This window comes from Phaenicophaeus curvirostris, chromosome 5 (genome assembly GCF_032191515.1).
Source record: "Phaenicophaeus curvirostris isolate KB17595 chromosome 5, BPBGC_Pcur_1.0, whole genome shotgun sequence".
In the NCBI taxonomy this organism is placed as follows: domain Eukaryota; kingdom Metazoa; phylum Chordata; class Aves; order Cuculiformes; family Cuculidae; genus Phaenicophaeus; species Phaenicophaeus curvirostris.
Window position 1 is genome coordinate 23203910 of NC_091396.1, and position 23789 is coordinate 23227698.

Consider the following 23789-nt stretch of genomic DNA (forward strand, 5'->3'; position numbering starts at 1 on the left):
CATCACTGATACAGGCAGGACAAGTCCCCATCATGGCCATGGCTTGTGTACTTCAGCCTTTAGCGCCTGTGCCGCACCCTGCAGAGGCAAAATCCCAGTTCATCTTTCATCACCTTCCACGGGTTTAAGCAGGGACTAAATAAACAGTGGCGGGAGTTAAGGAGGGGGTGCTCGCACCACCTCCCCTTCTCTGCCCCTCTAGACTTCCAGACAGGCAGCTGTTGCCTGTCTCAGCGGGACCGGTGACCAAGAGATGAGGAGCCCCGATGTTTCACTCCCATGTCCTGAGCCAAACCCCGCCCTAGGCGTGACTCTCCTGTTCGATTTCTGACTGAATTTAAATCAGTTTGGAAGAAAGCGGTGTAATTGTTCTCAGAGTATGAACACAGCCCGAAAGGTCTGAAGCTGACGGAGCCTGAGGTGGCTTCTGGTCTGAATTACAGACATTTCAGGACAGATGCAGTACTGGATAATGCTTCTGCCAGCCCCAGAGGCAGGATTGGTGAGCGGGGATGTCCCCCGAGCCCTGGGGACGCGGGCTGCTGGGAGCAGAGCCCAGGGGCCAGCCTAGTCAGGGGTCAGGTTGAAAGGGAAGACCGTGAAATTCGTGAAATATATAGATACTAGCCCAGCCGTGACTAAGATTTGGGCCAAAATAACAACCCACAGGACAAGGCGAGGGGATTGCACAACGTGAGCCTGCACAAAGGGACATTCTGGCGGGCTGTGAGGATCGCCAGGAGAAACCGCCTGACGGGCAGCCCTTCCCCTTGCAGAAACTAGAGCTGGAGTGGGCAAACCCCTCGGACGCAGCGCCTGCCCGGGGTGCGACCGCACGCAGGGCTGGCCCCGCAGCCGGGGGGTCCCAGCCCGGAGAGTCCCAGCCTGGAGGTCTCAGCCCGGGGGTTCCAGCCCGAAGTCCCAGCCCAGTGGGTCCCAGCCCGGGATTCCCAGCCCACAGAGCCCAGACCGGCATTCCCAGCCCGGGGAATCCCAGCCTGGGGGGTCGCAGCCTGGAGGTCCCGTCCTGGGGGTTCCCAGCTCGGATCGAGCCCGGCTGAGGGAGTCCCATCCCGGGATTCCCAGCCCCGGGGCCGCAGCCCGGTGTTCCCAGCAGGGAGGTCCCAGCCCGGGCCGCAGCCCCCCAGCTCCTCGCCCGCCCGGCCCGTCGCGGGGTGGGGAGCGCCCGGCAGCCCCGTCCCGGCGGCTCCGAGCCCCGGGGGCCTGGCGCGGGGCCCCGGTTCGACGGGGCAGCTGACGGTGACCCGCCACGCCGCTGCCCTGGAGGGGAGCAAAAGGCAGGCAGCGTGCAGCCCGTGGCAGGGCGGGTCCCAGCAGAGCCCGGCCGTCCGCCGCGGGGCCAGGGGCTCGGGAGAGCCCACAGCGCAGCAAACGCCTCCCGACACGCCAGGGGCGAGCGCGGGCCGAGGGGGGCACAGCGCGGGCGGCACTGGAGCATCCTCGCCAGGGGATCAGCCCTGGAGACGAGCCCTGGGGCATCAGTCCCGGGGAGCCGCGCTCGGGATTAGCCGTGGGTTCAGCCCCGCGATCAACCCTCGGGGTTCAGCTCTCGGGGTCGGCCCTGGCTCCAGCCCCGGGATCGGCGCTGCCCGGGGCCGAGGGCGCGGGCCGGGGGCCTCCGGGCACCGGGACCCCCGCGGCCGGTTCGGAGCAGCCTGCGGGGCGCACCCGGCGGCGCGGGGGGACGGGGGAACGGGAGGACGGGGCTTCCCCCGCCCGGCAGCGGCGGCGCCCGAGCCGGGCCGAGCCGAGCCCGGGCGGAGGCGCTGCCCCCCGCGCCGCCGACGCCGGGCGGCGAGCGCCACCTGCCGGGCGCGGGCGGCACCGCGCCGCCCCCCCGCCCCCGCCCGCGGGCAGCGTCGCCCCGGGACAAGCGTCCCGCTGGCAGCGCCCGGGCCGGGGGGGGGACCCGGGGGGAAGGAATTGAAACGGGGGGAAGACCCAGAAGGGCTCAGCCCAGCGCGGGCGGGAGGTCGCGTGGGTCTCTGGGAGGCTCCGGAGCGGCGGGTGTCAAGCCGCACGCCCGGAGTCGCAGCGCCGAAGCTGCCACAGAAGGACGAAAGCCCGGACTTGGGAAACAGGAGTCGGGGGAGACCAAGGCCGTGGGGGCAAAGCTGGGGCGGGCAGGTGGCACGGCTGCGGCTCAGGGGACAGAATGCTCCCAGACCGGCACAAAGCTGCGGGGCCCTCACACCGCACGGGGAGAATGCTGGGACGACGTGTGGGATCCGACGGGTGTACTGGGGTGGGGCGATTCTTACCCGCTCCTAGTTGGATGGACCATCAATCCGAGTTCAAATATGTCCAGAGAGGAGGCATTAATAATTTTGTCCTTGGTCACTACCTATTTTTGCTTCAGCTGCCCGTTCATTAACTTAGAGGTACGGGGAATACGGGGATTGCAGTGCCGGAGCGGTTCAGTGTCAGTAACTGCTCTTTTTCCTGGCATGGAGAAGGGCAGAACCAGGGTAAGGGTGAAGGAGGCAGGAGGGATCACCCCATAACCCGCTTCTCACACCACTACCCGCTCCTCGGTTCCTTTGGCTACTAGGTGGGTGACAACAACACAGCTGGAGGGGGCAGCGAAAGGGAGCAGACAGCGAGGCTGGTTCTCAGCCCCCAAGTGCTCTTCCCTCTTCTTCCTCCCACTCCTCCCACCTTCTTCCAGCTGCCAGTGCTGCTCTTTCCTCCCACACAGCAGCTCTAAGAGGCTGGAGGAGACAGTAAGGAACAGGGGAAGCACTTAGAGGCTCACCGCTGCCACTGCCTGGTTTCTTTCCAGAGCCCCATCTTCCTTCGACCTTCGCTGTCTCCTCCATTTGCTCACAGCTGGCAGCAGCGCTCGCAGAGCCGGCCAGGCTGCGTGGCGCTGAGGAAGTAGGGCACAGAGAGATGTGGGTGCCCGGGAGCTAAAGCTGGTCACCACAGCCCTGATAAGAAGACACTTTGCTGCAAGTAAGAGAGGCTCTTAAAAGGATTAGAAAATGAGAGTAAAAATCATTGCTAGTCCTGCCCAAAACCAAGCTGTACAGGCCAAGACCCATTTTGCTGGAGACCTTGGGAGCAGTGTGCGAGGAGATGGCAATTGAGGGTTGCTGGTGGCACCTCAAAGTGGGAATCACAGGGATTAATTCATTTCCATCTTATCTGTTGTGCCCTTGTTGTTTATTCTACTAAGTATGTACATTTTAACTAATATTATGGATTCATCCACACTTCTCATCCTGCTCTCAAACTTCCTAGTGACATACTGACAATATCAGACAGTCTTCTTTTTCACAACTTGGAGGGTTGCACGTTGAACAAACGAAACACAGTAACCTGATAAGCTTGGCTATGCTATCCAGACTGAAAGAAATAGGACTACCACTCAGTCACTCAAAAAAAAAAAAAAAGAAAAGAAAAGAAAAAAACTCTAAAAAAGCTCAAGGCTAAAAAGGATGGAAAGAAAACAAAAGCCCTGTTCCTACATTCACATAGCTAATGGGCAGGCTCTACTCCTCCACCTAGCACTGAGGAAGGCTGAAACTACAGTCAACACAGAATGTTTTTGTCCTGGCTTCTCTTTTGAAGAGTTTCTAAGGAAACTCCCACTTGGGTATTTTTTTTGTTGTTTAGTTTTTGTTTTTTTCCTTCTTGCAGGTCCTTCAGTTGAAGTAAAAAAAGCCTTGCCTACACTAAAATATGCTCAATTGTTTGTTTCTCTGGTCAAAACGTCTTTGAAACATTTTAGGAGAATATGGTTCTTAAGAAACATTCTGGGTTTCTAAAAGCACAAACTATCCTGTTTATGAAAGAGGGCAGGATGCCAGCATTGATGTTACACCGATCTGATCTTCTCCTGAGGAAATGCTATCCTTCCTGCCTCAGCTGGAGAAGACTTTAGTCAAGTTGTAGTCACTCAGTTGTTTAAGAGCTTTTAGTGATGCTCCTGCTAAGGATGCCTATTGTATATGGCTGCAACAGGGGCATCATTACAGAAATTCAAAGGAAAGCTCCTGTAAACCTACAGTGATGAAGATAAGAACTCTCGCAGTGCTGTTGCAACCTGATGTGCTGACCAAGCCACTCCAAATAATTAAGATTGCCCTATGATAATAATGAGGATTTAATGAATTAGGGCTTGGAAGATGATTCAATTCACACCTCTCAGTTCACTGAAAAAGACTGTAAGGCACCACTGTAATCAACACAGATTACAAAGATTTTAGTTTAAATTTTTGTTATGGCAATCTAAAAGTTAGCAGAACCGGCTCAGTGACTGAGTCTTATACTCCATGGTCACAATTAGCCGTAGGATTGTTTCTCATAGTGGTACAGCCATGCATTCATATGCCTGTGCACAAAGACATTGGTATGGCAGGGCAGACAATGCCATCTAGTACAAAGTCTTTTAAAAAGCATTTGTCGTGACCCTGCTGAGCTTCTATGGTCAGATGCATCATCATCGTATGTAACCTGATAAGCTAGGGCATGTAATGCACTTTTTGTTACACAAATGTGTGCATCCAGCCATGCTTAGGGGCACACGCACATGCCATCATGCTATCCACTTGCATAGATAACTTTTCCTCAGATGACCTATCATGCAGCCGCATCCCTGTGCCATTCAGCAAGACACAGAGCTCACTGCACCTGCAGGGCCCTGAGAAAGAGAACAAGAGCAGGTGGGACAAAAGACGCATCTGGTGTGTGGGCTGTAAACTGGCCACCCCATTGTTAACATCATGGCTACCTGCATCACATCCTGACGTTTCCAACAGATGCTCTACAGTCTCATTCTAAAAAAAAAAATAATTAAAAACAATCTGCTTTTGAGTATGTCTTCAACCTTCCCAAACAAGTCAGGAGGCTAAAAGCTAAATCGAGTTTATTCAGGCCTTGGTTTAGTCAAAGAGGTATGTCTTAGGCTAGCGTGTAATGGAAAAGGTGGGAGAGAACAACTGTGTTTGCAGTCTCTTTTAATACAAGCAGGAAGTGTCACATGAAACTATTAGGTTCAAAACAAACTGATACTTCTTCACCAGTCATAGGCAGTGATGGATGCTAAAACATTTACAAGTTAGAAAACGGGCTGACAAAGCAATGGGAGAAAATTCTGCAGAATTACATAACTATGTTCAAAGAGAGGGATGCCTGTGTACCAAGGGGCTCACGCGGTAGGGAAGAGCAGATCACTCTCAGGCGGTATCCCAGGCTCAGGGACCTCCCCTAGCACTGGGAGGGCGCTCTGGGATCTGTCATCCTATCATTGAGGGGATGTTTCTGTGCTTATGCTCGTCCCCTGGTACCCATGCCTGTGCTGGTTGGGGAGGCTGAACATAGTCCAGAGACTATGAGGACATATAGCATATCTGAACATGCAGAGGACTATGTGTCAATGGCACATACACCACTGTTGGCAACAATTTTGCAGCATTGAGTCATGGCTTCTCAGACGTCCTTCTTCTCCAACTTCTCCAGACAACCAGAAGAAGCCATCCACTCTGGCCACTTTGTCCTCTTTACTTTGTCTGGGCCTGCAGTGGGAAACGGTCTCTGCTGCTGCAGAAGCAGGGCTCTTGTCTTCCTTGCTCTTACCTGGAGCATTCTCTTCTTCCTCTGTGTCTCGCTGCTAAAGCCTGATTTCTTTTCCCTTTTCCTGGAGAAACTGGCATGGCAGTTGGATAAAACTAGCTTCCATCTGGGCTTCCTCCATCCATTTATTTTGATTGAATTGCATCTGCCCACAACTTAGTGTCTCTTAAGGACTTCTAAATATTACTTCTTTGCTCCTCAACACATGGATCACAAGAGAGGGTAAAGCAAAAGGCATTCATAAGACACACTGATAACTCATGCTATCATCTGTAACACCTGCAGCTCTAGGGAATAATTTCTTTTTTAAAAAAACAGTAGAATTAGGCAGTTAGAAGACAAGATTGGATTTAGATAAGCAGAACAGTAAAAAATTCAGCTTGAAAGTTCTATTAAATTGTACTAGAATGATGATCTCCTGATTTGATTTTTAATAATAAAAATAAATTGCCTTTAAGCTCACTGCCTGTCTTTTCTTGGTAGTCATTTGCAGGACAACTTTCTGTTGGCTCTCACAGATGATCAGCTGTCAGACTTCAGGAAGACCACAAATTGATAACTGAGCTTCAAAAGCCTCAGTGTACAGAGACCAATTTGCTTTGCTTGAATCAATACTGGCACACTTGACTACATTCAGCAAATTAAGAGAAAAAAAAAAATCAACAAAAGCAACCCCAGAAGTGACGAACATTACTCTTTGGGAATATTTCTTTCAAGAGAGTCTCACTTACCCAAACATAGACAGGTAGTCTTCTAAGAAATCAAGGCAACCTGCAGCACTGCAGAACACCTCTAAGTGATGCCTGGAAAGGGAAGACTACCCTGAACCTGCCACACAACATCCAGTAGCTTCAGAGCAGAGAAGCTTGCATTTTCCTGAATGCTAAGGAAAGTTCTTCTAAAGCATTTTCACTCTTCCAGTGCTGATACAGGGACTATTAAACTCTTGGTATTCCTTGCTTCATACGTCTCCACGCAGTTTTTAATTTGTGTTGCTGCTGTTTGTATTCTCTGGCACTACAACTGTTTCTCATACAAAGACGCAAACAGCAATGATTCCAGCTCCAAAAACCCCCATATGTTCTAAAAGGACATCAGACAATGTGTGGGAGGAAGAGAGGTACAGCAAGGAGTGGAGATGCCTTGGCTAAGGCATACGGGAGGACAGCAACAAGGATAGGAATGTTACTACTTATGAAGAAGGTTTAAACCCAGGAGGTCCTAAATTGCCAGCCAGACAAGTTAATGGCAGCTACTGAAACCTGCAGGAAACAAAAGCATCACAACACTTCAATAGAGCCAACAGCATCTTTGGCTTTACTATACAATTGTTAGGGATAGGTTATGTTTTTTTTTGTTCATTTTTAATCTTTTTCCTGTAAGAGTGAGGGAGGAAGAAAGGGTTAGAGAGCAGGGAAAGAAGCCTGTACTCTGTGTCAGAAAACTTTTCTGATTAATATTTGTTACAAAAAATGACCATCATAGGTGATGCAAGGTGTCCACAGGTCCCAGCTTCCAATACATTGTCAAATCTGTTGTTTGAATGTCATGCTACGCACCGGGTGCCAACATAGTATTTTTTTTTTCTTTCTTTTTTTTTTTCCTCCCTATGGTGTCATAGCCCTGTCCAGTACAGCTGTGCCATCAATGGTGAATCAGAGCTACCCCTCTATAGACAGAATTATCTGATTCTCTTCCTGTAACTTTTGCCCTCAAAAGCTCCTGGATGTCAGGGGAGGACTTTGTCATTTACCTAGGGTTAAGTCATCTCTAAATTATACTACTTTGGTGATACGTTTGGCAGAGCCAGGGAACGTGACATGAGTTACTAAGGCTCATTATTAGAAATCATATCAAACTTCAGTTGGTCGGAAGTACAACAGTCAATGGAAAGGAACAGGCAATTTGTCATGTTCTACAACACGGAGGGTAGATCACCGCCTTCTCAAGACAATAATTTTTTCCATTTACTGAAGATAGAGCCTAGACAACTACCTTACCTTATCTTAAAATGGCTTAAATGGAAGGAGGTGAACATCATCCTTAAATAGCTCGCTCATCCTGCATAGAGTTACATCTTTGCTCTGTAAAATTCACTGGCTTCCCTTTCAACATGCTGCCCAACTTGTCTCCTGTTCATAAGATCAGCACAACTGGCTTTTCTTTGATGAACATTTGAACACAGCCCACCATTCTTTGCATTTATAAAGGAGGGCTGAAGACATGGAGATGAGAGTCTTCCCTTCACCTTCCCCAGGGTGGAAGCCAGCATTCCCCAGTAGATTCGTCAGTGGGTGAAATGCTCAAGACAGATGCTCTGTTGCTGGTGTTAGGTCAGGTTTATGCTCTTGAGTAGATCTCTTTGCTTCCTTACTTTAGTTTTATGTACTGCCTATGCACCCAGAGGAATTACCTACAATTTCTGAAAATACAGGTAAAAGGGAAGCATGCTATTTTACAATCGGTTATATGGCAGATAGAGCATACAGTAGCCAAGTAGTGAATGAATGGCTGTACATACAAATTTTATGTAAGGTAGTACACTTTCCCTTGAAGTATTTAACCCAGATTAAAAAAAAAATTAACCAGAAAAAAAAAATACATGAAGTTGGCCTACTGTAGTTTTCAAGAATAATTTCTAAGGTGCAAAATCTCTGCAAACTCAAACAGAGCAAGAGCAAAAGCCTGCTATCTCCTTGGTGGTAATACCAATTTATAGTATGGTTACACACACAAATGGTGTTCCTGCTCCTTGTGTGACATCTGTATACAGTGCATCTTGCTGCACTTCTTACTTAAAAATAAATACTGCAGTAAGCAGATGTAAACTGACATTAGTATTAATGGCTAATTATGAGTGCCTGATACTGCCTATAAGCATAATTCTGGGCAATCTAGAAAAGGTCTATTTCAATTCCATCTTTTGCCAAAGCCAAGGATGACATCTGTTCTCCACATATTGCTGCCTTAGGTTCTTATGGACCAGCCTTACTCTTCACTTAAATCCTGGCCTCTCTCATCATCAGGGAGACAGATACAGCAGAAGAGGTCAACATAGGGCAGTCACTTGACTTGACCATGACACATGAAGAAACCAAGTGGTAAGGTGGATCCTCTGTACCAAGAGACATTTTTGCATATTACAATTTAAAACTAGCACACAAAATGGAAGATTTACCAAATCTATTTAGGTGACTTGCAAGTATTTATCAACCACTATAAAAGTAAAGCAAATCAGTTAACAAAACTGAATTAAAGCAGCCTTTCCACACTCTGCTCCAGCTCCAGGAAAAGCCTTTGTGCTAACTTTTTTTCTACCTCAAATGGAACTTTTCCGTTTACTAGGAGCTGCCTTACTGGCTTCCCCTCCTACACCTCTATGTGAGAAATCTCTGTAATTCATTATCCCAGTCCGTGATCCTAGTGGTGACGTATCAGATCTTCCAGAAAGTGATCTTCCTCTTGGGAGTTTATACAGATATAGCTACATCCATCTCCAGTCTACAACATCCAGCCTTCAAGGAGCCTTGGGCAGGGAAGGCATTGACATGCTGTTGGCTCTGTTGACAAAAATTTAACACATTCACCTATTTTTACTAACAGTCTACTCAAGAGTAGCGCTTGCTCACACCTCTGTAAGCTTTCTAGATGTACAAACAGTATGTGCAGTAAAACAGAGGTAAATTTTGTATAAGAGCTGCTCATCTTCAATTATATATAAAAATATTCAGGGATCTTTTTATGCACTAACAAGTTACAGCATTAAAAAAAATTATGCTGATGCCAGTTTCCATTACTGCCATACTTATGCTTAATTTGCATCTCTGAAAGAGGAAAAATATTGGAAAAAAAAAAAGAGTAAGTTCATAAACATTATTAGTTCTTTAGAAAGAATCACCAAGAAGTATGTTTAACAGTAAAATCTGAAGGGTAGGTTACATGACAGCCAATTTAACTTTCCCTTATTCCCTTTTGCCATGGAAAAGGAGGCGGGCACAGAGGCACAGGAAATTTTCCAGGGATACACAGAAAATAATTGTCTAATCAGCAGTGTTAAAGGCTTTCCTGCCTCCCAGCTCTATCTGCTCCAGAGTAAAGGTTGTAGGTAGCTCTTCAAGCCTAGAATCTTGTGAATGGCGCATGACACAAAGATTAGAGGAGAAGCTGTGTTTTCTTCATAAACAACTTATTTTATTTCGAATATGTGCCCTTGTTGATTCAACAATGTCTGGAGAATCGTGTCCTCCACCAACAAAAGAGAGAACAGATTTGGAAATCTTCTACCTCACTTATTTCCTGATGATACCTTGACACTGCCTCCCTCCTCCTCCTTGGCAGCTGAAAGTATGGCTGAGAGTGAACTTTAACTTGCACCTTATTCTGAAATGGCTAAAAATACAGTGAACAAAGAATTAGTAAATCAACCATCCAGGGAGACAGAGGGCTATGAATATATAGACAAATATAAGACATCTTATTGGGATTTTTAGTGATTTTTCTTTTCTGCAAGTAAGATCAAAACCCACTTTGACTTTAGTGTCCTGCTGTTCCTCCCGCCTCATTTCCTCCTCATTTCCTCCTCCCTCAACAGAAATAAACAATTCAAAGAAATGCCTGGTGTACTTAATGTTTATAAAAAACATTTTAAATCCCATCCCTCTCCTTCCATAAAAGCAGGTAATGTGGTATGGAGTGAAGAAGACTGGACAAAGCATGACTTTCACGTGGATGAACTGCTGATTATCTCTTCTTACTACTTGGTATGGGTGTGTGCTTTGCATTTCCATTGGCTTAGGTTATAAGACACGAAGCAAGTTATTTTGGATGCTGATGCCAATCTGAGCATTAAAGAAAAACTAACAATTCCCGAGTCCTTGTACAGGTGGTCATGGACTCATGGAAGTTTCTTGGTTTAATATTTACATGGATGTTTTAAAATTATGGTCTGTGAAATGTATTTTCCAAAGATGCTCCTATATTTGAGAAAAAAATAAAAGAACCCTCAATCCAAATCCCGTCTTTTTAAAAGTCATGTTAAAATTTTTGATTCATCAATTTAACTAAGCACACTTAAAAGCAGAATAGAGAACAATGACTTTTTTTTAAAAAGAGAAAGACGCTGATCTCTAAGGAGACCGACGCTCTTTTTTCATAAGTAAATGACATTGAATGGTGCGGATTCGATTCTTTGCTGGGGCAAACTCCGGCTGAAGTTTTAGTGTTGACTCATACCATTTCATTGCCTTTTCGAACTCTTCCTGTACAGAAAGAAAGAAGATTGCAAAGAGTCAGATTCTAAAAAATATATTTTCTATGCCTTTCCCATCCTAAGTGAGTAGTATGGTATGCACAAAAGTAACTGAACCAGTCCTTACATTTTAGGATTTTTCTCCCCCTCTACCAAACGACTCTGATAATTCTGGGGCTAATGACACAATTCTGCATAATCCATGAAAGGGAGTCAAATCACGGCTAAGCATTATTGACAATGCTCTTGCCTTTTCCTTTTCATAGTAGATCCTAATATTCTTGCTGTAAAAGTAACTTTTAAAAAACAGATTTCAGACAGAATTTATATAGATAAAGGCTTTAAAATCTTGGACAATGCAGTAACATCAACGTTGCTGAAAAGCTAGGATTTTTTAGAAACAACTTTAAATTATTTTTAAAAGATTATTCAAAGTAAAAAAAACCACCAAACCAACAAATAAACAAACTTGAAGAGTGTACTGTAGCTAGACAATTTCAGTTGGTAAGTTGGACTCCAGAATGGTAGTAAGAAGCATTCATGATGAAGTAACATCTATTTTTATGCAGCTGAAATCTAATTACCTATGCTACTCCACTTTTTTATTAACTAGAAAGCATGCCAACATCCAATAGTGTATTAGAAACAAAACAGAACAAACAAAGCATTCAGGTTTTAGTCAATTTCAACACTGTTTTTGTTCTGTAATTTCCTTTTCTCAGTAACTTTATTTGTCCAGTAGAGAAAATATTAATTTCTAGCCATACTGACTAGATCAATGCAAGCTGTCAAGTTTTGATTTAAAAAAAAAAAAGTGTATTTTAATACATTTTCAACAGGAATTACATAGAAAATCCTGGTTTAGTTTATGGGACCACTGACAACAGCAATGAAAAGAAGAATCAGATATTTCCATTTTCAGATGTATTAATTTACATTTGCTGTGATCTGATATTATTTTGACGTTCCTTTAGATTCTCACATCAATAGTTTCTATACCATCCAAAGTCCTCAGTCCTTAACATGGCCAACTGTTTCCCCTTTGTAAGGCAACTTACTGAAAAGTTTTGCAAGTAAAGGAAACTTGGCTTCTATAGTGCTGTACTATTAATTAGCATAACATCTTGGTCAGAGTCAGCTCTCAAATACAGCAGGTTAAATATGATGTAAATAAACTAACTTGTTCTTAGGTTAGTAGATTTGATCCAGAAGATAAATTTCCTCCTGTTGCCACAGTCATTTCATACAACAAAAAAGGGGCTTCATTGAGACCTCTCTCAGATTCAGGGAGAATGAAGTTACCCTTAGGCAATGTGCTAACTTTAAAAAGGCATTGGCAACTCAAGCATCAAAATTCTACTTCATTTCTTTCAAACTACTGTCAGAAGAAATAGCTTAATAGAACAAAATCATTCCTTTCTTCCGTTTGTTTCCATTGTGCGTTTGACAGTACTGTGCTTTTCAATTCTTCTCAACCCTGATAGCCACAACACATGATTATCTGCTCAACTTGCCTTGTTATCTCTGTGATCCCCTCAACCACAGAAGCCAAACATTACGGACAAATCTATGACAAGTGCTAAAAAACTGGCAGGAATTCGTAACAACATGTGTAATTGAAAATGCTTTTGACACAGACGTATATATTAACTACATCTCAGTTTAATGGTGCCTCTTTTACCTTTCAAATATACTAGCCCTGTTCAAGATGAAATGCGCAATAACCAATGCAGCATTAGTATGATAAAAGGAATGAACATTTTGTATTCAGAGTAAGCACTGAAAGCTAAATTGCACATTAAAATATATAGACAGTATGAAGAAATTTGAGTTAAATCTATGAATTATTTTGAGGGGTTGATAATCTAGATATTGAAATTCAACCTCCCTTCTGTTTGTTCATTGCAACTGTGAACTAGGTTTTACTCATTCTGCTATGATCAGCTGTTCAGGATAGAGACTTTATTTAATCATTGATTTCCAGTACTACAAAAATATCCTGCGTTTACATGGGCAGCCAACTGCAATTATCAATCGCTTACTACTGTCTTAACAAAGCTTTGCAGACAGCATTCTGAAGCCAGCTTATAAAAATGTTGGCCTTCAAGCAGTGTGTGAGTAATAAGTTAAAAGAGTAATAAGAGCTTTGACATTCAAAAAAAAATATTCTTTCTTGTTGACCTTACCTCTGTTTCCTGAATGCTGCTTCTCCAAAATTGTTTGTGATAATAAGAATTTTTATATATTACACACATACAAAGACAAGGCATAACTGGGTGACAGCACACTCACCATTGCTACATAGACATTTGCCAGTGTGAAATGATTAACCACAAAGTGTGGTGCTATTTCCACTGCCATGGTAGCCACAATGATGGCATCATTCCAGAGTTTTGCATTATGGAAGATGTTTGCTAGGCTTATTAGTGGTACATCCTGGAAAAGAAAAGCAAGTGATAAAACAGTGAGTATCTTTCCTTTAAAACTGTCCCAGGATCAGCAAGATAAACAGAAGGCTCCATCATTTGGCCACTCTCTTGGTTACTGTCCACACCACTATCTGGTGACTTGGATAGTGATGAGTCAGACCTATTTTATAACATACTTTGTGACCTTGTCTGACTGACAAAACTATTGAGCCCTGATAGTCATAACAGACTCTCTGAAAGCTGGGCTTCACACCTTCACAGGACAAAATACTACTTAGTAAGCAAGTCTTAGGTGCCTTCAACAGGACAATAAACAATCTTGGATGTATTTGATCACTGTCTCTTTGGCCCTGACAAGGCAAGGAGTACCTTCGGTAGATAAGTCATTCATGTTTGCAAAGCAGGTTTTAGGGAAGTCAGAATCACAAAAGAACCACACAGAAAAAATAATTTCCTTTTATTTACATTAGAAAAAGCAAAAGAAAGTCATGGAAGTGCATAAAACCAAAGAGGAGCATAAAAAGACATTAAATAGCTGTTCACTCAGTGGTAACTCTCACTGAGTTCAAGTTACAGCTGTATCTTTACAAACAAGACTCACAATTTTCTCTAGAGGCAGCTTCAGTATGGAGGATAAAAACAAGGCACAAATTCAGAGAGTCAGCCAGTTCCAAGCAAAATTATATCACATTTCTAGAAAACAGCACTACTACAGCATAATCTTGCCAAATTGTAGTTTACAATCCATACTCTGACCTTTCCAAGTCACACAGTTAAGGGTGCCATTTCTGAGGAACCATTCCCAGTTACATAGAAAGACAGGACAATAAGCAAGAGCTTGTTGACTTCAATCTTGGCTCCAACCTTGTTTTAAAAGGGCAAGTGCAAAGAGAAAGAATTATAGGGGACATAGATACATAGGTTGTGCATTTCTGAGCTGAGGCGTTTCTACTGTTAACAGCTAAATCCTCTTAACATCCTGAGAGCATAAACTACTTTGTCGCTTGACTTTCAGAGAAGGATTTAAGATCAAGATTCAAAAAGGAGTATACATTTTGTAGTGCTTCACAGTTTGTTGTTCAGGTTCCAGAGTGAAATCTGCAATGCCAAGTGAAGAATCTATACTGCATTTATCAGTTTGTAAAGGCAATCCAAGTGTGCAAGAACAGACATTACCACACCCAGCGTATCATGTGGCAAGGTGAAGAGTACAAAGCACTTTAGTCAACTGCAACACTAAACAGAAGATTATATCCAAAGTGCTGGGGGTTCTGGTTGATGACAAGTTGGACATGAGCCAACAGTGTGCTCTTGCAGCTAAGAGGGCCAACCGTGTCCTGGGGTGCATCAAGCACAGCATTGCTAGCCGGCTGAGAGAGGTGGTTGTTCCACTCTACTCCACACTGGTGCAGCCCCACCTTGAGCGTTACATGCAGTTTTGGGTGCTGCAGTATAAAAAGGGTATTGAGCTACTGGAGAGTGTCCAGAGGAGGGCCACAAAGTTGGTGAAGGATCTAGAAGGGAAGCTGTATGAGGCATGGCTGAAGTCACTTGGCCTGTTCAGCCTGCAGAAGAGGAGACTGAGGGGAGACCCGATAGCACTTTACTGCTTCCTCACAAGGGACGGAGGAGGAGCTGATCATAGAATCACAGAACTGGAAAAGACCCACTGGATCATTGAGTCCAACCATTCCTATCAATCACTAAACCATGCCCCTCAGCACCTCATCCACACATCCTTTAAACACCTCCAGGGAAGGTGACTCAACCACCTCCCTGGGCAGTCTGTGCCAGTGCCCAATGACCCTTTCCATGAAAAATTTTTTCCTAATGTCCAGCCTAAACCTCCCCTGGTGGAGCTTGAGGCCATTCCCTCTTGTCCTGTCCCCTGTCACTTGGGAGAAGAGGTCAGCTCCCTCCTCTCTACAAGCTCCTTTCTCTCTGGTGAGCAACGGCAGGACTCAACGGAATGGCAGGAAGATGTACCAGGGGAGGTTTAGGTTGAATATTAGGAAAAGGTTCTTCACTCAGAGGGTGGTACAACAGGCACCCCAAGGAAGTAGTCATGGTGCCAAGCCTAGTAATATTCAAGAAGCATTTGGACAATGTCCTTGGACACATGGCGTTGTCCTACACAGGGATAAGTGTTGGACGCAATGATCCTTGTGGGTCCCTTCCAACTCAGGTCAGTCTGTGATTCTGTAAAACTGCCCAGCTTAGAGGAAAGCACAGAATTGCTGCACAAAGTCAGGCACTAATGTCCAGCTGAGATTCACACCCCAAATATTTAGGATTTAAGCATTTCAGTTCTTTCTTTAGATATCACCTCTTTCCCTCTTTAAAACCACAACTAGAAAATAGTCTCCACGTCTCAGGCTGCTGAAGTTTTGAAGTCAGGGGGAAGTTCAAGCTCATATTACCCAGAGAGGTGTCAAACCCACTGAACTGCAGGAAATTCCACTAAATCGCTTTCAAAGTTGTCTTTTCTAATTATTGTTTTTTAAAAAGATACAGTCCACACTAAACAGGCGGTGAAAGTGTTGAGGTTATATGACAACTAGCCAATATCTCATACATTACAGACACTTGATATGCAGCGTTGGCCTTAACAAAAGTCTGTGAAAGCTCTACTGTAACAAGCAAAACATTATTTCATCTGCGTAGTCAGCACACGTGTACACACCTTCATGTGATGGGGTGCATAGTGCAGTGCTTGCCTTAAACAATCAATTGCCTTCTTTCCTTGGCCTTTCACCCTCCAATAAAGAGCTGCCATGCTAGAGAGGACCCATGAAGTCTGATTCTGGCAAAAGAACACAAAAAATAGTCATGTAAGCACCTGTAGTGAACAGTCTTCCTGTCTTTCACTCCAAATTTATTTTATATCTTGAGTTAGAAGGTGTTACACCTAAAATTAGCATTACACTATTTCAAAGCAGCAAAAACTTTCTTATCTAGCAACATACGTATAGGCAATAGCCAGGTAAATGAGATTTCCAAATGAAACGCAAATTCCAAATGCAACATAATTTTGTTACGAAAGGAAAAGCAGCAAAATGGCTTTAAACAGCAACAACAGTTTCGGCAGTCACTACAGCTTCTAACCAGCTGTCTGATTCTGAGCATCTAGATGTGTATATACATCAAGTGACATAAAGCAAAAAATTTTGCTAAGTTAGCTGATTAGACCTGTAAGTAAAGGATGCAGTGCAGAGCAGATGTCTGACAAGTCTAGCTTATTAAGTTTGGTGCCTCTAGCTGGCTGACTCCCATATCATGAAAATACAGGAAAATACTATGTGCTTGAAATCTGTGGACTCAGATACAGTAAATGAATGTTTATACTCATATAAGCAATTAGTTAAGTAGCCATCTTGATTTGTTTGATTAGCTCTTGTGAATACTGAATGAGACTGGTAGATAGAACTGCATTTTATTTCCAACACAGCTAGCCTTACTGAGAATTCTGTTTCTGGTCCCAGCACTAGATTTTCAGCTTATTTGGATAAAGCTTGTCTGCAGGGGCAACTGCAGCATTTAGGAGAAAAAGTCAGAATACATCTAGAGTGAAAAGAAACGAAATCTTGTAACACTAGCATAAAAGTAACACCTTTACTTTCAGGGAATGACAAAGCTATATTGCCCTCAGTTTCACAGCACAGTAAATTCCTTAGATGGCTTTCAGCAGACTAGTCCAGAGGCACTAAACTGTTTTGGCTGAGCCAGCCCCTGCTTGTTAACTGCCTGACCACTGCATGCCAGCAGTGTGACTGGAGAGTTGAGCCATGGCTCAACTCAATTTTCCGTAAGCTCAAAGTCAACATAACACAAAAAGGAAATGAGGTCTGAGAACTATTCCAATAGTTTAATATATATCAGCAACCAGCAACACTGCTTGCTACACAACTAGAAACACTGGGAAATTTGAAAAGCCTAAGGTTTAGTAAAGAGATATGCAAGACACTTGATAGTGTAAGCACAGGAGACAGCTCAACAAAATACCTGTGGTGGCATTACAGAAGCTGAATAGACACAAATCCCTGGTCCAAGTACTAATATGTTCCTTGACTGGGATTTCAGACAAACAGTTTGAGATTGGATTGACCACCACATCAATCATGAGTGGTAAAACCCAGGCTTCTCATTTTCCTTACTTACGCATACCTTTTCCAAAGCTTTTGCTATTCGAGTACCAACTTGTTCTAATGACTGTGGCAAGTACTGGTCTTTGCCAAGATTCTGTAGCACCTGTGGAAGAGGAAGAACAAGTGCTTAGATGCTGCAGCCTGGTAAGAGATGTCCTTTTTTCTCCAGCTTTTAAACAAATGCTGTAACCTGTTCCAACCTAAACATCACTATCTATTTTGAGTTAATACTAGCTGTATGATCACACAGAATACTAAGACGGGTGGAAGTTTATGCATACTCATTTGGAATATTCTTTTACTAATTCATCCATCAAGAGTTCTAATACGAAGACACTAATGGTGTTTTAGGATTTCCCTCAGGTCAGATCGTAGACAGCAAGGGAAAACATTATGGTAAAACATCGCTCATGGCTTACATTGTTCTTACAGTATAGCCAGGCACTCACTCAATGAAGGTCACCTCTGGAGATAAATGAGCACTGACCTAAATGAACCTTGACTATGCCACAGCACGGCCATTTCTGCGTGACAGCTTTCAACTCTGGCATACCTCTTTCAGTTGACTTTCTCCAGTGTAATGCAAGCTGGCTCGACTAGAGACACCTTGCAGGTGGTCCAAAGTATGCATACTGGCTGGTAGATTCGAGTTACAAAGGGGCTCCATAGCTGGTTCTTGCAGCTGCGTGGCAAAATCAATGTGTTCTGTAATACTACAAACATCATAAAATAAGTTGAATCAATCATGAGAGAAAAACAGAAGAGTCATTATGAAGTTCTCTATTGAGTGTAAACTGCCCAGAACACCTGGCAGAATCTCTTTCAAGTAGCTCAAGAAGTAAGAGAAACTGGACGTTCTCTCTGATCTTGCACTTTTCTTTGCAAGTCTATTGATGAAATACCACATAATGTTTTCAAACTTCTTTGAAATCCTGGCATTTCTTTCTTACTTTGAAGAATGTGAAAACCTTTGTGAAAATATTTGGTTTATACACACTGAAGGTCATGTAACTGACTTGCTTTGTGTGAATAATTTATTTAAGGTTCATATACAAGATACTTACTCAATGTTTTTAGCAGAAACAGCAAGCCAAGTGCTGGCTACAGTTGTAAGCTCTACCCTACGGAGTTTCAGGCATTCATCAGGACTTGGCCAGCCAAGGCTACGGTAGTCACGCCTTTTTCCTTGAGAAAGGAAAAAAAAATACTAGAAGCTGTCTGGAAGCAGAAAAACATTCTACTTCAGGTCAGTGATTTATAAAATACTTGATACCAGTGGATACATTCCATACATTAGAAAAGTCACAGTCCCGCAGCCAGGTTTATTTAACCTAAATGAACTGAACGGAAGTTTGTGGGATGCAAAGACAGAACTAGATCTTATGCAAGACATATTAGGAGGTGGAGTTTTAAAACCTGTTTCAATACACTTTTTCAATGGCTACACGTTAAGAACATACACCATTCTTGTTTACAGGTTATTTGTCTACTTAAATGTCTTTAAAGAAAGTTCATAAGTGAGTCATCGTTTATTACAGCTTCAGTAAAAACTAATACAAGTTGATTGCTCCACCTTCTGACAATCCCTTTCTTATCAATTAATATTGTTTAAGACAGACAGTGGCTTTTACTTCATTCTTACTCTCAAGATAGCAACATTTCTGAAACTGTTAAGCAATTACACTTTCAGGCCCCCATTTTGCAGAGAAGTTAACTGAGAAAGGAGAAGGATAAGCAATTTGCTTTATGTTAACATATATATCACTGGGAGAAATAAGAACCTGATCTTCGTATTTGAGCCAAAGCCTTCTGATCTTTAGTGGATGCTTTACCAAGTCCTAGGAATCCAGCTTGTGTTAACTGTTAGGAAAAGTTTCTCTCTCGTATCAGGGACATCCAGAATGTTTTGAGTATTAGAAAAAAAAATCATTGTAGCTGTAAATTTGCACAATGAGAAGCCAAATTTAACAACGTGGCAGCCTACTGCACCAGGTACGTAGGCAGTATTTCAGTATTTATTTCTAGCTACCTGAAATATTGCCCATTTGGATGCAAATCCTATTTCCTATTCAAGTTTTAGTAAAATCTTCAGTGTAATTTTGCAAAATAATGATGAAGTCTGTAATACCACATATTTTGCAAAGTATTCTGATTAAAGGAAAATTAACTTTGAGAAACATTGGGAAACTTCAAAGGGGAATGATCAGTTCTCATCACCATTGTGAATTGCCCGATTGTGAGTTATTATTTGCATGAAAGGCAAAAGATAGAGAGAGGTGTGAAAATACTACACAGAAACAGTTCACTTGCCTGAGAAGCAGTCAAACACAGGACAGCTAGCATCACTTCCCTGTTCTACCAGGAACTCTCCAGGTGACCTCCAATGTATTACTTAAACTTTTCATGATTTAGATCTTGTGAAGAGGATGTCAGCGGACCCTGCCTCACAGAAAGGTTAGGAATATAGCTCCTTTACAATTAAGGGATGCTATGTAATAAAGACACAAAAGTAGCTCAGGGGAGAAAAGATACATCAAAGAAAGGACAGATGTGTGCTCATAAATGATAGTTCATTTTCACATAATCCCTCACTTCTATTTAAATATTTAATTCAGGAACTTACATTTGTCAGTTGCTAAAAAAACCTACAACGTTTCTTTAAGATTAAATGTAAAAGCCTTGAAAACGTGAAATCACTTGCTAGGTCATCAAATTGTCAACGACTAAAATGTACTGGAGAATCCATCCTTGCTTACACATCAGTCCTACAAAATTAAAAGTTTCACCTCCATTGAAATCAAGGTAAAACAAAGAGCAAGGGGGCCAGTTACTTTGGTTCTCTTCTTTGGCACCATTAGATTCCAGCAAGTCTGAGCTTCATCCCAAGCAGTCATGTGCTGATGACTTCTGTCCACTTGACCACACCAGCGGAACTACCTTGCACAATAATAATACACCACTCTCCAGCTCCTGTTACTCAAACACCAGAAACTCCATCTCCAAACCACCTCATCTACATTCATACAAAACTCCGCTCTTCCGTAACTCCAGCTTTCTGGAAGACAGTCTCTAAGTTTTCTCTCGTGATGTCTCCTAGCCAATTACAGCAGAACTTTTTTTTTATTTTACCTTATCTTTTTTAGATGAAGCTTTCTGCCTTTTGTTTTTGAGTTGTCTTACATTTAGTCAGTAATCAATTCAAGCTCTCATCCTGCATTAGTCCCCAAAGGGGATGTCTCTCATCTGATTAAAACTGAATGAGCAGAGAAGTTAGTTTAAGAAAAAGATCATTAAAAAATCCCTTCTCTTTTACTACTTCTACTCATAATATATACCTCTTTGATTCTCCACTCTTACCAGAAAGTTCTGAGAATTAACTGGGTAGTTTTCCTTCAGCAGATAAAGTTATGCTGCACTTCATGAAGAAGGTGCAGATGGAAAAGATGTCCAGTTTTTCCATGTACTCATCTAGAAGGCATATTTCACTACGCAGTCTTTGTGATGCATGCTTATGGTAATGAACTAGTGCAACATAAAAGCTGCAAAGGAAACAAACCAGAGTAACGCAAAAGCTGCAAATGACTTGCATTCTCTAGAAATGGGAGGTTACCTATTGGTCCAGGAGAAGGTATCTTTGGTCCACTGATCTCCAGGGCAGTTTGGTAAAAGTTTTCATTTTCTCCATTAGTCCCTTCTTCCCCTTTTCTCCCAGCTGGGTCCTGGAGATCCAAGCTTTCAGCTTTGGGTTTCTTTAAACGTTTGACCTGAAAAGTGATCTACCGAAAGAACAGTATTGTCAAGACTAACAGTATAAAACACCATGAATGTCATCAGTTCCAACACACTTGTAGCTGTGTTTTAGCCCAAAGATTCAATTTCAAAGATGTTACAGATGAGATCTTTCTCCCTCCCTCCTTTCCCATCTCAGCTCTAATGGGTTCATTCTAAGCCAGCTCACTTGCATTGCATCATACCACACAAATGAAGTATACAGCTTCAACCTACAATATAAAACCAATTTAACTGCTAGAGAACTGAAGTGCATTTTTCACTATATATTTTGTTTGTATCTTGATGACAACAGATATTTGTCTTCATGCTCATTGGAACTCTTGATTAGGAACTTTTCTCCTTTATAAAAGCAAACAAGAAGTCTTAAGGCACTCAGCATCATTCAACACTTAAGCTTTTGCTGCTGATAATCAAGACTATGATCATAGAATCATTCAGGCTGGAAAAGACCTTTAAGATTGTCAAGTCCAACCATAAATCTAACACTGCCAAGTCCACCACTAAACCACATCCCTAAACACCATGTCTACACATCTTTTAAATACCTCCAGGGATGGCGACTCAACTATTTACCTGGGCAACCTGCTCCAGTGCCTGACAACCCTTTCAGAAGAAATTTTTCCTAATATCCAATCTAAACCTTGCCTGGCACAACCTGACGCCATTTCCTTTTGTTGTATCACTTCTTGCTTGGGAGAAGAGATAAACATTCACTTCACTACAATCTCCTTTCAGGTAGTTGTAGAGGGTGATAAGGCCTCTCCTCAGTCTCCTTTTCTCCGGGATAATTGATACTAGTTTTAGCAATGTGGAGGGTCTTTCCTTTAGAAGATGGATTGAAACTACTTGTTCATTTCACACAAGCCATGAGAAGTCCCTACATATATATATATTCCGCTGTTAAGCCCCTGAACTATCCTCATCATTCCCTCCTCCACAATAGTAAGTTGGTACAGGACTTACGTAGATTCATGCAAACTTACCCATTCAGCTTCATCATCATCACCACAGTCCCCAAAACAGGAGGTAGCCAGTCCATCCTGAGATCCCTTCTTTAGGACTCTGATTCCCTGCAAGTCCATTCGACGACCTTTTACTTCCAGTGCCCCTTCAAAAGCTTCCTGACGCCAAGAGTTTTCAAACTCATCCACCAACGCCAGCATCTCTTCAGACATATGATCATCTTCTAACCCCTCCACTCCTTCTGAACCGTTGCTTTCTGCAGTGACTACATCTAAGAGAGAATATCACAAAACTTCAAAAATTCTCTTCCAACTGCTTCCGCAAATGCTATAAAAAGGATATTTTTTATGGCCTGACTTTTCCACTCGCACAAACCAAATATCACCGACTACTTACTGCATGCTGCAAATGGAGAGGGTGGCTGAAGAATGCAAACTTCCCCACTGCAAAGAAGCATCAACTCTTGCTTCAAAAATCAACACCTCTAGACCACTTTCATTTGCTTCTTTCCCAACCAGAATTCTGCCTACCTGAGGGAGTAAATAGGTGGTGTCTTTTTTCTACATACGTGCATTAAACACTGAATAGAGAGCTCTGTCCTTAACCATAGACACTGTTTTTCTTCCTTTCTGTGTGGCACAGCTGATACAGAATTCACTGAGGTACAACTAACGTGTTTGTAGAGTCTTGCAAGAAACTACACCCTTCAGCTTGCAAAGCATCTAAACCTTGATCTCATTTTTTGATTTAATGCATTTTGAAGTTAGACTTGGAGAAGAACAGTGAACAGAATTAAAACAGTTTTAAGTATCACTTAACAAATGAAGGTGGAGGGAAGTAGCTCCTTGGAGAAAGGAAGACAGCATTCCTGAAAAATCTAGAAATCGATTCACTTGCCTGCACTGATTTTGTAAGGCTAACTTACTTCCCAGTTTCAAGATGGAAGGATCCCTTGCTGAACCCTGAGTAAGGACTTCCAGATCTTCTGTATCTCCCTCATAGTGTCCTTCTGCCACCGCTGTAACTGCCTCATGGTGGTCATCAAAGTATTTCTCCTTGTCATGACGGCCATCTGGATTTTTCTCATGACAGTGGCCTGAAAGAGAGAAACTTACTGATATGTCATGTAAGACTATTCCTCCTGGATACAAGCGCAGAAGCTGTACTGCAGAAGCTACAGTCTTCTAGTTTTCAATAATACGTACAATTTAACAGAATAACCCTACAAGGTATGAAAGACTTCACTCAGTGATTAAAAAGCTGATCTGCCTCTTGACAAGGCAGATTACCTACAAAAGCTACAGGAAACAACGTTATTAGGTATACACTATGAACTACTGATGAAAGAAAAATCAGTTATCTTTTGAGAAAAGGTTGCACAGCACATAGAAAATTACTCTGTGGTGGTAGCCACTCCAATGAGTATCTTCAAGACATTTTTAGTGACCATTCGTGGGGCTGCCTACCATATGAACTTCACTTAGACACCATAACGCTCACTGTGCTCATGTGCAAGAGAAAAAGGACCAAGGCAGACTGATGTGTGACTGCCAGGCTCTGGCTTTCTGTGCCAGCAATAGACAGTACATGGATAAGACTAGCTCATGAAACACA

The 23789-nt window shown here is 43.0% G+C and overlaps 1 protein-coding gene across 3 annotated transcripts in view; it reads right to left on the reverse strand.

Moving 5' to 3' along the window:
* Positions 1-9773: 9773 nt before the first annotated feature.
* Positions 9774-23789, reverse strand: part of TTC17 (tetratricopeptide repeat domain 17) — a 57437-nt gene continuing 43421 nt past the window's right edge. For all 3 annotated transcript variants that reach the window (XM_069857891.1, XM_069857893.1, XM_069857892.1), the window contains 9 exons: positions 23101-23271; positions 22196-22446; positions 21031-21196; positions 18485-18605; positions 17974-18133; positions 17440-17523; positions 15959-16078; positions 13139-13282; positions 9774-10856 (listed from right to left, as the gene is read on the reverse strand). In XM_069857891.1, the coding sequence (XP_069713992.1) occupies positions 10725-10856; positions 13139-13282; positions 15959-16078; positions 17440-17523; positions 17974-18133; positions 18485-18605; positions 21031-21196; positions 22196-22446; positions 23101-23271 (1349 nt within the window). In that variant the 3' untranslated portion in view covers positions 9774-10724. The remainder of the gene's footprint in view (positions 10857-13138; positions 13283-15958; positions 16079-17439; positions 17524-17973; positions 18134-18484; positions 18606-21030; positions 21197-22195; positions 22447-23100; positions 23272-23789) is intronic.